The 14,720-nt window shown below is 42.4% G+C and overlaps 1 protein-coding gene across 1 annotated transcript in view; it reads left to right on the top strand.

The window, feature by feature from the left end:
* cers3a (ceramide synthase 3a) overlaps positions 1-6,023 on the top strand; it is a 142,893-nt gene extending 136,870 nt beyond the window's left edge. Inside the window, exon 11 of the mRNA XM_034184259.1 lies at positions 3,743-6,023. Within this exon, the coding sequence (XP_034040150.1) occupies positions 3,743-3,910 (168 nt within the window). The 3' untranslated portion in view covers positions 3,911-6,023. The remainder of the gene's footprint in view (positions 1-3,742) is intronic.
* The last annotated feature ends 8,697 nt before the right edge of the window (positions 6,024-14,720 follow it).

Genomic DNA, 14,720 nt, shown 5'->3' with positions numbered 1-14,720 from the left:
GTCCTCTGTGTCCTCTCTCTGCTCCCCTTTCTCTCTCTCTGTTCCTCTTTGCCCTCTATCTGTCCTTTTTGCCCCTCTCGGTTCCTCGCTGCCCTCTCTCTGTTCCTTGTTGCCCCCTCTCTCTGTTCGTCATTGCTCTCTTTTTCTGTCCTCTTTGCCCTCTCTCTCTCTGTGTCCTCTTTGCCTCGCTCTCTCTCTCTGCTCCTCTTTGTGCATTCTCTGTTCCTCATTGCCCTGTCTCTGTGGCTCATTACCCTGTGTCCTCTTTTCCCTCTCTGACTGTTCCTCTTTGCCTTCTATGTCTGTCCTTTGTGCCGTCTCTCTCTGTTCATCTTTGCCTTCTTTCTCTGTCCACTTTGCCCTCTCTCTCTGTTCCTTGTTACCGTCTCTCTCTGTCCTCTTTGCCCTCTCTTTTTGTGTCCTCTTTGCCTCTCTCTGTTCCTCTTTACCCTCTTTCAGTGTCCTCTTTGCCCCCCCGTTTCTCTCTCTCTGCTCCTCTTTACCCTTTCTGTGTCCTCTTTGCCCTCTCTTTCTGTGCCTCTTTTCCCTCACTCTGTCCATCTATCTATGTCCTGTTTGCCATCTCTGTCTGTGACACTTTACCCTGTCTCTGTGTCCTCTTGGCTCTCTCTTTCTCTTTGCCCTCTCTCTCTCTGTCTACTTTGCCCTCTTTCTATCCTCTTTGCCGTAACTCTTCTTCTTTACCCTCTCTCTGTGTGTCTTTACCCTCTTTCTGTGTCCTCTTTGCCCTTTTTCTCTGTTCCTCTTTGCCTCTCTATCTGTCCTCTTTGCCCCCTCTCTGTTCCTCTTCCCCCTGTGCCCCTTTACCCTCTCTCTGTGTCCTCTTTGCCCCCTCTCTCTGTCCTCTTTGCCCTCTATCTGTTCCTCTTTACCCTCTCTCTGTCCTTTTTGCCCTCTCTTTGTGTCCTCTTTGCCCTCTGTCTCTGTCCTATTTGCCCTTTGTCTCTGTTCCTCTTTGCCCTCTCTCTGTTCCTCTTTATCCTCTCTCTGTGCCTCTTTACCCTTTTTCTGTCCTCTTTGCCCTCTCTCTCTGTGCCTCTATCCCCTCTCTCTGTGTCTTCTTTGCCCTGGCTATCTGTCCTCTTTGCCCCCTCTCTGTTCCTCTTTACCCTCTCTCTGTGTCCTCCTTGCCCCCTCTCTCTGTACTCTATGCCCTCTCTTTCTGTGCCTCTTTGCCCCCTCTCTCTGTACTCTATGCCCTCTCTTTCTGTGCTTCTTTGCCCCTTTGTGTTCCTCTTTGCCCTCTATCTGTTCCTCTTTACCCTCTGTCTCTGTCCTATTTGCCCTTTCTCTCTGTTCCTCTTTGCCCTGTCTCTGCTCCTCTTTACCCTTTCTGTGTCCTCTTTGCCCTCGCTTTCTGTGCCTCTTTTCCCTCACTCTGTCCATCTATCTATGTCCTGTTTGCCATCTCTGTCTGTGACACTTTACCCTGTCTCTGTGTCCTCTTGGCTCTCTTTCTCTTTGCCCTCTCTCTCTCTGTCTACTTTGCCCTCTTTCTATCCTCTTTGACGTAACTCTTCTTCTTTACCCTCTCTCTGTGTGTCTTTACCCTCTTTCTGTGTCCTCTTTGCCCTTTTTCTCTGTTCCTCTTTGCCTCTCTATCTGTCCTCTTTGCCCCCTCTCTGTTCCTCTTCCCCCTGTGCCCCTTTACCCTCTCTCTGTGTCCTCTTTGCCCCCTCTCTCTGTCCTCTTTGTCCTCTCTCTCTGTTCCTCTTTACCCTCTCTCTGTGTCCTCTTTGCCCCCTCTTTCTGTCCGCTATGCCCTCTCTTCCTGTGCCTCTTTGCCCCTTTGTGTTCCTCTTTGCCCTCTATCTGTTCCTCTTTACCCTCTCTCTGTCCTCTTTGCCCTCTCTGTTCCTCTTTATCCTCTCTCTGTGCCTCTTTACCCTTTCTCTGTCCTCTTTGCCCTCTCTCTCTGTGCCTCTATCCCCTCTCTGTGTCTTCTTTGCCCTGGCTATTTGTCCTCTGCCCCCTCTCTGTTCCTGTTTACCCTCTCTCTGTGTCCTCTTTGCCCCCTCTCTCTGTACTCTATGCCCTCTCTTTCTGTGCCTCTTTGCCCCTTTGTGTTCCTCTTTGCCCTCTATCTGTTCCTCTTTACCCTCTGTCTCTGTCCTATTTGCCCTTTCTCTCTGTTCCTCTTTGCCCTCTCTCTGTTCCTCTTTATCCTTTCTCTGTCCTCTTTGCCCTCTCTCTCTGTGCCTCTATCCCCTCTCTCTGTGTCTTCTTTGCCCTGGCTATCTGTCCTCTTTAACCCCTCTCTGTTCCTCTTTGCCCTCTCTGTTCCTCTTTATCCTCTCTCTGTGCCTCTTTACCCTTTCTCTGTGTCTTCTTTGCCCTGGCTCTGTCCTCTTTGCCTTCTCTCTCTGTTTCTCTTTGCCCCTCTCTGTTCTTCTTTGCCCTCTCTTTCTCTGTTCCTCATTGCCCTCTCTCTGTGTCCTTGTTGCCCCCTCTCTCTGTCCTCTTTTCCCCTCTTTGTTCCTCTTTACCCTCTCTGTGTCCTCTTTGCCCCTTCTCTCTCTCTGCACTCTTTGCCCTCTCTCTGTGTCCTCTTTGCACTTTCTCCCTGTCCTCTTTGCCTTCTCTCTCTGTATCTCTTTCCCCTCTCTCTCTGTATCTCTTTCCCCTCTCTCTGTTTCTCTTTACCCTCTCTCTGTCCTCTTTGTCTTCTCTCTCTGTCCTCTATGCCCTCTCTTTGTGTTCCTCTTTACCCTCTCTCTGTGCCTCTGTTCCCTCTCTCTGTCCTCTGTGCCCTCTCTCTCTGTTCCTCTTTCCCCTCTCTCTGTGCCTCTTTACCCTCTCTGTGTGCCTCTTTACCCTCTCTCTTGTCCTCTTTGCCATCTCTCTCTGTTCCTCTTTCCCCACTCTCTGTCCTCTATGCCCTCTCTCTCTGTTCCTCTTTGCACTCTCTCTATCCTCTTTTCCCTCTCTCTCTATCCTCTTTGCAATCTCTGTCTTTGCCTCTTTACCCTCTCTCTGTGTCCTCTTTGTTCCTCTCTGTTCCTCTTTGCCCTCTCTCTGTCCTCTTTGCCCCCCTCTCTCTGTGTTGTCTTTGCGCTTTTGTTCCTCTTTTCCCTCTCTCATTGTCCTCTTTGCCCTCTCTCTGGTCCTCTATGTCCTCTCTGTTCCTCTTTGCATCTGTCTGTTCATCTTTGTCCTCTCTCTATCTTCTTTGCCCTCTCTGTTCCTCATTGCTCCCTCTCTGTTTCTCTTTGCCCTTCCTGCCCTCTTTGCCCTCTCTCTGTTGTTCTTTGCCCCTCTCTGTTCCTCTTTGCTCCCTCTCTGTCCTCTATACCGTCTCTCTTTTCCTCTTTGTCCCTCTCTCTTCCTCTTTGCCCTCTCTGTCTGTGCTTCTTTACCCTCTCTCTGTTGCTCTTTGCCCCTCTCTGTGCCTCTTTGCCCTCTCTCTGTGTCCTCTTTGCCCTCTCTCTGTTGTTCTTTGCCCTCTCTCTGTGTCCTCTTTGCTCCCTCTCTGTCCTCTATACCGTCTCTCTTTTCCTCTTTGTCCCTCTCTCTTCCTCTTTGCCCTCTCTGTCTGTGCTTCTTTACCCTCTCTCTGTTGCTCTTTGCCCCTCTCTGTGCCTCTTTGCCCTCTCTCTGTGTCCTCTTTGCTCTCTCTCTTTCCTCTTTGTCCTCTTTATGTACCTTTTGGCCCTTTCTCTGTGACTCTTTTTGCCCCCTGCCCACACCACCTTTCACTTCCCTCCATGTGTTTCTTTCACAGCTGACCAGAGATGAGAGAAGTGACAATGAGGAGGAGGAGAGCAGCCAATCAGAGGATGAACGTGAACAGCACCAGCTGAGTAATGGAGTAACAGTGGAAGCGAAGAAGAAGAATGGCTGCTTTCGACATTTGTCTACTCTAGAAAACAGCTCAATGTCTTTTTGCTGAGTCTCTGTCAGTGAGTTTTATCCAGCTTTGAGGACCTCCACTACCTGTATGGATTCAAACCCGTCAATCTTCTTATTGTTTTAGTACATGAAATAAAATCACCTCTTCTCAATAATCAGTCTTGCAGCCAGGGGCCTTTAAACAAAGTTCTGGCTCAGGTTTGCCAGAAGGTTTGTGGGAGACATCAGCTTACATTTCACATATGTTCACAGTCTTTGTTCTCCTCTGTCATGCAGCTGTCATCAAGCCTCTCCAGTCATAGCCACTGAAGATTGCACCTCCTTCATAGTTGAGCTATTGCCAGGTTCAAAAGTTGAGAACCAATCTCAAATGGATGTGTCAAACTCCTTTGTCAATTAACATAACTTCTCAAAATCAAAACCTGATCTGAAGTAACTTAAAGGTATTCAGACTTGGGCTACATCTGAATACTCATACTTGTGTACTATATAGTGTGAAAAAAGCAGTGTGTCATAATCATAGACTGTCTTGGACAAAGTCTGCAAGATGTAACCTGTAGGTTTTTTTTATAGTGACACCCTTATCTGGGTGTCCCCATGTTGAGAGCCCCGCCCACACTGATTCACAATGAGCTCATTTATGCATAAAGGGGCGGAACGTGGGTGAGTCTGTCCATGATGATAAAACCTGAACATGCCCTTTCAAGAACAAGCATCAGCTTACAGGCCAACGTGGGCTGAGGTATTTATTAGATCACATTTTCTGGACTGGGTTTTGGTTCTTTTAACGGTTTACTTTGGTGTGAATATTGAAGGATTAGAACCGAGATTGAGGTCTGTATGGGAAAATATTAGACTGAGGTGACAGCAAAAACCACAGAGGTCTGATATTCCCGTACAGACTGAGCAAGCAAGGTTAATAATTTGTTTATTATATGGCTGTTCGGAGCTGTGTTTTCATCTTGTTGGTCTTCATTTTGCGTGTCCACTTTGAGCTCGTTTGCTGTTAATTCTTCCATTTCAAACTCGTCAGAGAATGGTCCTCTTTGCCACTCATAATTTCTTTGTTTACTTTTATTTTGTTTAATTTCGCGTCATGAAAATTGTAAAAGTCGCAGTTGTGCTACGCGATCCGGAGTGATTGTCATGGTAACAGTCTGATATGGGAAAATACCAGACCGGAAATCAGCCAATCAGAGCGGACGTAGTGTCGTAGTCATATAATAAACCCAGTTATTTTCTCAGTAATTGTGCATTAAGTGGACCCAACAGATGAAACTACCAACAGCTGCTAAACGTGCTAACACCGTTATCACACATTAAATAAGTTGAGAGTTTCATTCAGCATGAATATTGCAACAGAGACGTCTTAGATGATCTGTTAGGACGTTTGTCCACAGCAAGACAGATTATTCCAGGTGTTTGTAATAAAATACTCCAAACAGAGAGAACAGCAACAACACAACAGCTAGCGGCCGCATCGAGCAGACTCTGAGTAATGGTCGGAGTGGCAGAGTCAATGTACTCAGCCGCTGTCACTCAAAGCAACCACGCCCACAATTATACAGAATTTTACTAATTAAAACATCTAAAGAACATCTAAAACATTTAAAGCATCGAAAGAACATTGTTATGACCGGGCCTAGGGGTGAACCAAGGCATGACATAAAAATGACTCCCCCACTCCCCATTCCCAAGGATGACCAAACTTCCAGGTCTGCAGTCCAAAATACAACAAATTTATTACTGTTAGGGTGAGGAAAAGGCCAAAATAACAAACAAAACAAATTACCAAAAACCCTGTTGTTACCTAGTGCTCAAATAAAACAACCAAACAGTGGTCCTACCTAAGCTCCTAACAGAAGAAAACTATCAACATAATGTGGCTTCTCGCTCCTACTAACAAGAAATGTTGGACTACTTTTCAAGAACAAATAATTACAAAATTTACCCCCCCAAAAAAGCAAAAGATTAACAAAAAAAAAACAAAAAAAAAAAAACAAGTGTCCTCAGACACACATCAGTTGGGAGCAGGAAGAGTGTGGAGCACTGGAGGTTGGTTTTGGCCTTCCTTATAAAGCCAGGAGCCTTCATTGCTGGACCAATCAGCTGGTGCCATCTGTACAAGCTCACATACAAGAGAGACTCACACACAGAATAAGCAGTGCTATCATAGTCATCAATTAGTTGTTAAATAACTTTGTTTTACCGCAAATGTTTCATTTCTTCCATATAAATCAACAGTTTCTGCAGTGCGGCTTTGCTTTGAACCTTGAACCAATTGAAGCAGTGATTCGCAGATCGAAGCAGTGCTTCGATCTTTGAGCCACCACTCGAAGCAGTGCTTCAATCTGGTGCTTTGTTGATTCAGTGTTTTATTTTGCTTAATCTTAATTTTTCCCCACTAAAACCCCAAAGAGCATATGTCTGTGAGTAACATTTACCTTTTTATGTTAATCTGACCTGTTATGGTCTTCTGAAACAGTTGAGAGATGTATTTTATAACTTAAAAACGGGACCGATGCTAATGTGTTAGCATGTCTATGGCGTTTTCAATGTTGAAGTTAGCATTAAGCTGTTGCAGCTGTCAGCACATTTGTTTTCTGTATAATAATTCATGGTTCAGCGTTTGTTGTCGTAAAAGAGTCAAATATATTACATATTGTAATATTTTATTCATTTATTTGTATTTATATATCAATAATAATAATAGAAACAACAACAATAATAGTAATAATAACTAATAATGCCACAATACATACAGTTTTAGAGAAACGGACAAAAAGAATCTGATAAAACAAAACAGAAAAGATTATAAACCAACTAACAATGAACATAAATAAATATAGAAATAACTGTTTCCTGTGAACACCTAGTGACTCTTAAACATCCACTTCATCCCTGTTTTATTAAGTTTAATGACAATTTGTTTCTGTCAAACCACATCTAAGCTGTGTTTTTACATAAGAAAAAAATAAAATGCAGTAAACTGCACATTTGTGTCTTTTTTCTTGAAATTATGTTATTAAATATAACATATTACACTTTCGTCAGGCCGTTAAAATACTTTTGTGGTCTCTTGCTGTAATATGTTGTCAGTGGTTGAGATAGTTGCTGTAGGCATCTAAACCTGATGGAAAGCTCTTTGTGGTGTGTCGTTGATGTATGTATGTGCAAAATAAAACAAAACACTACTCCAGGTATGTTTTTGATGAGAATATAACATAACTTTGTTACAAGGTCAAACATTGATGTGGTGTGACAGAGGCCTTTTAATAATAACTCACTTAAAGAAATAATGGCAAAACTCACACGTAAGTAAAAAAAAAAAAAACAATTAATCGAAAAAATAATCAACCGATGAACTGATTAGTAAAATAATTGTTAGTTGCAGCCCTAGTGTTTAGGCTGAAATAAAATGTCTTTCCTAAAAAAATCAAAGTCCGGATTTTAAAAAAGAAGAGAAAAAAGGACAGGGAAAGAAAACTAAATGAGGGAAAGCAGCTGCTAACCAAATTCTTTGAAAAGAGAGGTGAGCTTGAAAGCTAGCTATATTGAATTGGGGGTCTGGGGGACCATTTGGTGCATTCCTGTGCATTTTAACAGACGGGAATGCACCAAATTGCACCATTTTTCTAGAAAAAGGTGCAGTTTGGTCCCCCAGACCCCCCAACTCAATATTGCTTCCCCAACTTTAAAAAGGGTTCTGACTCCCAGGTGTGATCTAAGGTATACATGATTTAGACCTGGTTTGACTACGCATTAGAAATTTGGCGCTTGCGTTCATAAAAAGAACATAACAGTGGTGGGGGGGGGGTCTTCAATATGGCTAGTACCTAGGGCCCAGAATTTGGTGCTACGCCCCTGCCTAGGTGGGGAGGGTAAATACACTCATATGCCACAAACAAAACTATATATGACCTCAGGGTCATAACAACATCGAAGGACATCTTAGAAGTTAAAAACAAGTCACACACCCCCCCCCCCCCCTTTCCCCATACAGCTGTAATGGAGGAGGAAATATCTCTTGAAACCAAACAGTTTTTATGCCAGGCTGTAAACATGTTTATTTCTGCTCTAATATTGGACATTTTAACACAGAATCCTATGGGAAAGCGCTGTGTCTGGAGACAGCCTCAAGTGGCCTGTCAATGAACTGCACATCTGGTGTCGCCAACAGTATGGTTCTATGGAGCTAAATCCAGGCCAAAAGTTTTGTAATCTGAAATTAAAAAAAGATTGAAAAAATAAATTTTGAAACTGAAAATTCAGTGATTGTTGTTGAATTTTATAATCATTTAAAAAGTATTATCAAAATAAAAATAAGTGTAAGATATATCATTTTCAGTTTAAAAAATTTTTTGATTCAACTCTAATTATTTTGATCAGATAATTTATTTTCATTCATATTTCTTTTTTCACCTTCAGATCTTTTTTCACTTTCAGATCTTATTTTTTCTGTTTCAAACTTTTGGCCCCGTTCTGGCATGGGAGGGCGTGGCTTCAATTGAGAGGGGCATGGAATTGTGAGTGACAGCAGAGCAATCAGTCCTCACATGATGTTGCTTTCAGGAAACGTGGGTCCTTTGATAGATAATGACTTAACACTTTCTCTCCACTGTATTGTCTTGATACTTGTAAATAAAGTGATGCTAAAGATGTCTGTTACAAGTCACCACCCTTAGACCACTCTTGGTCATTTTTGATGTTTAAAACTGGAAAATATGCAAGATTGTAAAGTTTAACACCTATACCGAAAAAAGCGATGTGTCCCAAATCCACACAAGACCGTGAACACAGCGCAGCATCGCCGCATAAAAATGAGGCAGGTCGCTCATTTTACAGGCTGCAGTGGAGTGTTATGAGCTTTCTAAATGACACACAAAGAGACCTGGATCAGCAGATCTGAAGGAAGCTTTAATATGGCCAGAACCAAGCAGACCGCTCGTAAATCCAAATCCAAAGCCTCCTGGAAGAGCACTCTGACTACCGGCGGTGTGAAGAAGCCTCACTGTTACATGCCTGGCACTGTGGCACTCCACTGCTACCAGAAATCCACCGAGCTGCTGATCCACAAGCTGCCTTTCCAACACCTGGTGAGAGAAATTGGTCAGGACTTCAAGACCGACCTCCGCTTTCAGAGCTCCACTGTGATGCTCTGCAGGAGGCCAGTGAGGCTGACCTGGTCGGCAGCTTGTGAATCAGCAGTTCGGTGGATTTCTGGTAGTGGTGGATCTCTCTCGGCGCTTCAGTGCCAGGTCTGTAACGGTGAGGTTTCTTCACACCGCCGGTAGCCAGAGCACTCTTCCGGCTTTGGATTTACAGGCGGTCTGCTTGGTTCTGGTCATATTACGTTTACGCTGTGAAACTGCCGGCCACTTTGTTACATCATCATTAAATTCACTATCTGGTACAACATACGGATCCACGGAACCAACTGCTGCACATCGGTCACAATAAACAGCTTTATCTCGAGGGTTTGAAGCCTCGTAATAACCTTTCATTCTCTCTATTTTCTTTCACGCGCCAGCCGCGTAGTAATCCATGATGGAGATGGGAGCAGAGTCATTATCTATCAAAGGACCCACGTTTCCTGAAAGCAACATCATGTGAGGACTGATTGCTCTGCTGTCACTCACAATTCCATGCCCCTCTCAATCGAAGCCACGCCCTCCCACGCCAGAATGGGGCCAAAAGTTTGAAACTGAAAAAATAAGATCTGAAAGTGAAAAAAAGAAATATGAATGAAAATAAATTATTTTATCAAAATAATTACAGAGCGGAATCAAAAATTTATTTAAACTGAAAAATATATATCTTACACTTATTTTTATTTTAATAATACTTTTTAAATGTTTATAAAATTCAAGAACAATCATTGAATTTTCAGTTTCAAAATTTATTTTTTCAATCTTTTTTTATTTTCAGATTACAAAACTTTTGGCCTGGATTTAGCTCCATATGGTCCCCCCTAAAAATCGGACCACCTTGCCTTCACTGCACATCCATCATTAGCTGTGGTTCACCGATTAACACCTTGTTTCTGCTTAAAAGTGTACTCCTGTCATCATCTATCTCAGCGACAGATATCTGAACCTTTTGTACAACAATCATTTCCACAGCTATGTGAGCTGCTAGCTGATGCCTTCACTGGGCATCAGTCAATTCAAAGTGTCATGGAGTTTTGACAGAGTTTCTCCTTAAAACGGCCTTGTTTCTGCTTAAAACTGACTTTAGAAGGATTTAAGAGGTTTTACCTTGTCATCTGATGGTTAATAATCCCATTAATCCATCCGTCTCAGACATGCTGCTGTGGTCCGAAATGATGCATGCGCAGTGAAGGCAGGTGGAATGATTTTTAGGGGGGACCGTTTGGTCTGCAACACCACATTGGGGTCAAAATATGAGCTCAAGTGTTGCCGCCTGGTCACAATATGTAGGGTGTCTGAATACTCCATAGGACCTTTACAGTTGTCAAATGTTACCCAGATAATTCAAAGAAGACGTTAAACTCAACATTAGAGTCATCCAAAGGGTCATGGAATTGTACAAATTTACACCAGGAACCGATTTTAAACATCTGCTGTTGTAAAATAGACGTTTTCACAGCCTATGTGGTTATCTGCATATATTTTATCTGTAAATATCCAAGTTAAAGGACAAGTGAGGCAGCAGTTATGTAACACAACTGGACTGTGTCCTGGCTATTTCTTCCCATACTATTATTAAGTAGCATGTACAAACTAATGTAAAGTACAGATGAAGTGTTTGAATGCAAGGAAAGTCTTAAACTGCCAGATGCTATGAGAGCCAGATGCTAAATGCGCCAGATGCTCAATGCAGTAGATGCTAAATGCTCCAGATGCTAAATCCACCAGATGCTGAGTGAGCCAGGTGCTATGTGTGGTATATGCTATGTCCATCAGATGCTAAATGCGGTACATCCTAAGTGCAATAGATGCAAAATGCGGTAGATGCTGAGTGAGGTACAACCCCAATTCCAGTGAGTTGGGACATTGTGTGAAATGTAAATAAAAACAGAATACAATGATTTGAAAATCCTCTTTAACCTATATTCAATTGAATACACCACAAAGACAAGATATTTAATGTTCAAACTGATAAACTTTGTTTTTGTGCAAATATTTGCTCAATTTGAAATGGATGCCTGCAACACGTTTCAAAAAAGCTGGGACAGTGGAATGTTTAACACTGTATTACATCACCTTTCCTTCTAACAACACTCAATAAGCGTTTGGGAACTGAGGACACTAATTGTGAGTGTCATGACTGGGTATAAAAGGAGCATCCCCAAAAGGCTCAGCTGTTCACAAGCAAACAACTGCATGAAAAAATAGTTCAGCAGTTCAGCAGTCAATGTTCAGTTGCAAGGAATTTAGGGATTCTATCATCTACAGTCCATAATATAATCAGAAGATTCAGAGAATCTGGAGAACTTTCTACACATAAGCGGCAAGGTCAAAAACCAACACTGAATGCCCATGACCTTCGATCCCTCAGGCGGCACTGCATTAAAAACCGACATCATTGTGTAAAGGATCTTACCGCGTGGGCTCAGGAACACTTCAGAAAACCATTGTCAGTTAACACAGTTCGTCGCTACATCCATGGCACCATCAATACTGAAAGGTACCTCCAGGTTTTGGAGCAAGACATGCTGCCATCCAAGCAATGTCCAAGTTGTTCAACAGTCTGGGGTCTCTGTTGTCATATTTTGTGTTTCGTAATGCGCCACACATTTTCAATTTGAGGACAGGTCTGGACTGCAGACAGGCCACTCTAGTACACACACTCTTTTACTACGAAGCCACACTGTTGTAACACATGCAGAATGTGCCTTGGCATTGTCTTGCTGAAATAAGCAGGAACGTCCCTGCTGTCCAACTTGTCCACTGTCTTGGACGTGAACATTCTCCACCTTCATCATCCCTTCAAGAACTATTTAATTCTGTTCAAAGAATATTTGTCCTGTCCTCAGCATCGCCGTCTCAGAGTCTTCATGTCTTTGTCTGGACAGAGAAAATGGAAAATCCTCTCTCTGTCTTTTCCTTTTGCTTTAGTTAGTGACTCTTGGCTAGTGCAGTGCTTTTTCTTTTTCTTTTAGGAGACAATTTTTCATCTTGTCTGTTTCCACCTGTTCATCCATCTCCTTTGACTCCTCTGTATCCACCCAATCCTGCATGCTGTCTGTGTACACCTGTTCCTCTGTCTCGTCTGTCTCCATGTATTCCTCCAGGCTTTCTGTTTTCTGTTTGATATATCTAAAGACAGCTGGCTGTAAAGGTGATGATGATGATGATGATGGTGATGATGAGTGATAAAGAGGTTTATGAGATTAAAGATCATATGAGTTCAGATGTTTTGAATGAAGAAGCCTGTTTTAGTGATGACACTTGCAGAAGGGGTAGTCCCTTTCCTGGACAATGACATGTTATGTAGTCAGGCAAAAGCTTTAGGTCTGATGTGGATCCACAGTGTTCACGGGCTCTGTTCGCGGTCTGTACATAAGTTTTCAGATAAACTGCGTTTCTAAAATGTGCTGCTTGTATTAAACTGCTAACTTTCAGTCCCAAGTCTGAGTGTCTGTGATTTGAGAGACCTTAGTTGACAAGAAAGCATGAGTTCTGGGATGGACTTTGTCAGAAGACACAGAGACTTTATTTGCACTAGAGCTGCAGCTACTGATTATTTTCGTAATCGAGTATTCTTTCGATTATTCTGGCGATTAATCGAGTAATCAGACAAAAAGTACTTTTGCGTTTTTAACAACATCAACAGTCCAGAGCTCTCCCTAAGCAATGGCACAATGCTGCTGCGAGATTGTAAAATTTAGTGTATCCCTTTCTGTTGTCCTGAGTAATCATTTATTTATTTTTTCACATCTTTACAAGTTTTGGATCTTTCCTGGTGTCAGGAGCTCAGCCAAAGTCAGGCCAAAGTTGGCCAAAGTCTTGACATTTTGTTGAAATGGCGATGGGATGTGGCTTTCTGTTTTTTTGTTTTTCCCAGCTTGTAAAATTTAACTATTTAACTTCTTTTTTTTAAGGATGGTGAACTGGGTTCCGGTGTAATTTTTGTTTTTTATTCCTTTCTCTGTGATGCAGCAGATGCATTTCAGCAGGAGGATGAACTTGCAAAGCCTCGCAGTCAGTTCTTTTAATTATTATTATTTTATTTGAATTACCGTGTTTTTGAAGTGTTGTGTGTTGCCCAAAAAAGTGAAAATTCAAAAGCAGAACACTCAGTGCAAGTCTGAGCAAAACACAGAAGGAAGAGTGGACTTTTTCCAGACACTGTTTGTCAGTGTGGCTGGGGACGGAGCTGTGAGGGCAGTGCTGAGTCACTCACACCGGACAGAGAGAGGCAGCCACCGGCCCCATGCAAATAGCCACTCCCCACATAGAGCAGTGACCAGCCAGCGGACGAAACAATGTTTTGTTTTTTAAAAAAAAAACAAACAAACACAGTGCTTCGCTTTATATGTGCAGTAAGCTATTTCAGATTATCAGCATGGACCATTTTTCTCCTAAAAGGCTTTATTTCACTCTGTGTGTCACATTGGAAAGATGCAGTTATTGTGCTAAATTGATTAGCGCTGACACGGCTGGTACATGCTCTAGTCTTCTTCTGTTTGTTTTTCTGGGGACGTTACAGCACCACACACAGGCCTGGCATATGTACTACAATGCTAAACGAAGCTTCAAGGCACAGAATTTGCCTCAAACATTTTTTTAATCAAATTATTCAAATTACTCAACTAATCATTTCAGCCCTAATTTTAGAAGAATAGAAGAAGAATAGTTTTAGGATTAAGTGTTACAAAAGTTAAGAACCAATAAAGTACTTACACGTCCCATTTAGATAACTAATATCAGCGGCTACAGCCTGACTGACGCAACCTCAATGAATGCGTTAAGCTTCTAGGCCTACTTCAACAGAATGAGCGGTTCAAAATAAAATCAGTGAATTAACATTAGCAAAAAATATCAATACTGTTATTTACAATGAACCAAAGTACTTATGTGCTATGAAAAACCTGTCTGCAACACCCTCCCCCACAAAAAAAATGTTAAGCCAACATTTTCTTGTACCAGATTCTTGACTTTAGCAAATTGAATTGTAGCAAATAACTTTAGCATCATTCAAAAATCAAGTCCCAAAAATATATACAAGGTAATGTCCATTACTCAAAAGTCCTTAAGCACGGTGATACATAAGACTAAAAGTCCACTTGTGTTGCAGGTTGACAGTCCATCAAAGAATTGGTGAGCTCCCCAATCTTCAAAATTGACTCAAGGAAAATACCTTTTTAGCCAATATTATTTAGCAGCATAATTAACCATGTTTAACCAGACTAAATCAATAGCATGTACTACTTAAATTTAAGAAGTACAGTACACCAAAACTATTGCACATAACTACATTGCACAAGAGAAAATTACTTTTTAAAGTGCATTGTTACAGTTTGGGTGCGGGACTGAAACCGACCCAGGATTTGAACTGGACCCAAACGCAAGGAAGCAGAGATGGAAGGAATGAATAACTGATATTTAATTACATATGAATCAACAAAACAAATTATTAAGTCAGGCAGTCTGTAGAGTGGAGGACACGGCCCACTCCAGGCGGTGGAACAGCTGGAAGCCACAGCGAGAACTGGACCAGGTGGGGAGCCGGCACCAGGTGGCCACAACGGAGCTGAGTTTCTCAGGAAGTATGCTGTCTGACGGCTGAACAGAAGCAGAAGGTTGTTTGGTAGGTTCATAGAGTGTTCATTCGTTCACTCAACCAGTGAATCAGTCATCCATCAGCAAATCCTCCTCTTCAAC

The sequence above is a fragment of the Thalassophryne amazonica genome, chromosome 2 (genome assembly GCF_902500255.1).
Source record: "Thalassophryne amazonica chromosome 2, fThaAma1.1, whole genome shotgun sequence".
In the NCBI taxonomy this organism is placed as follows: domain Eukaryota; kingdom Metazoa; phylum Chordata; class Actinopteri; order Batrachoidiformes; family Batrachoididae; genus Thalassophryne; species Thalassophryne amazonica.
This window is presented reverse-complemented; position numbering and strand designations above follow the sequence as displayed.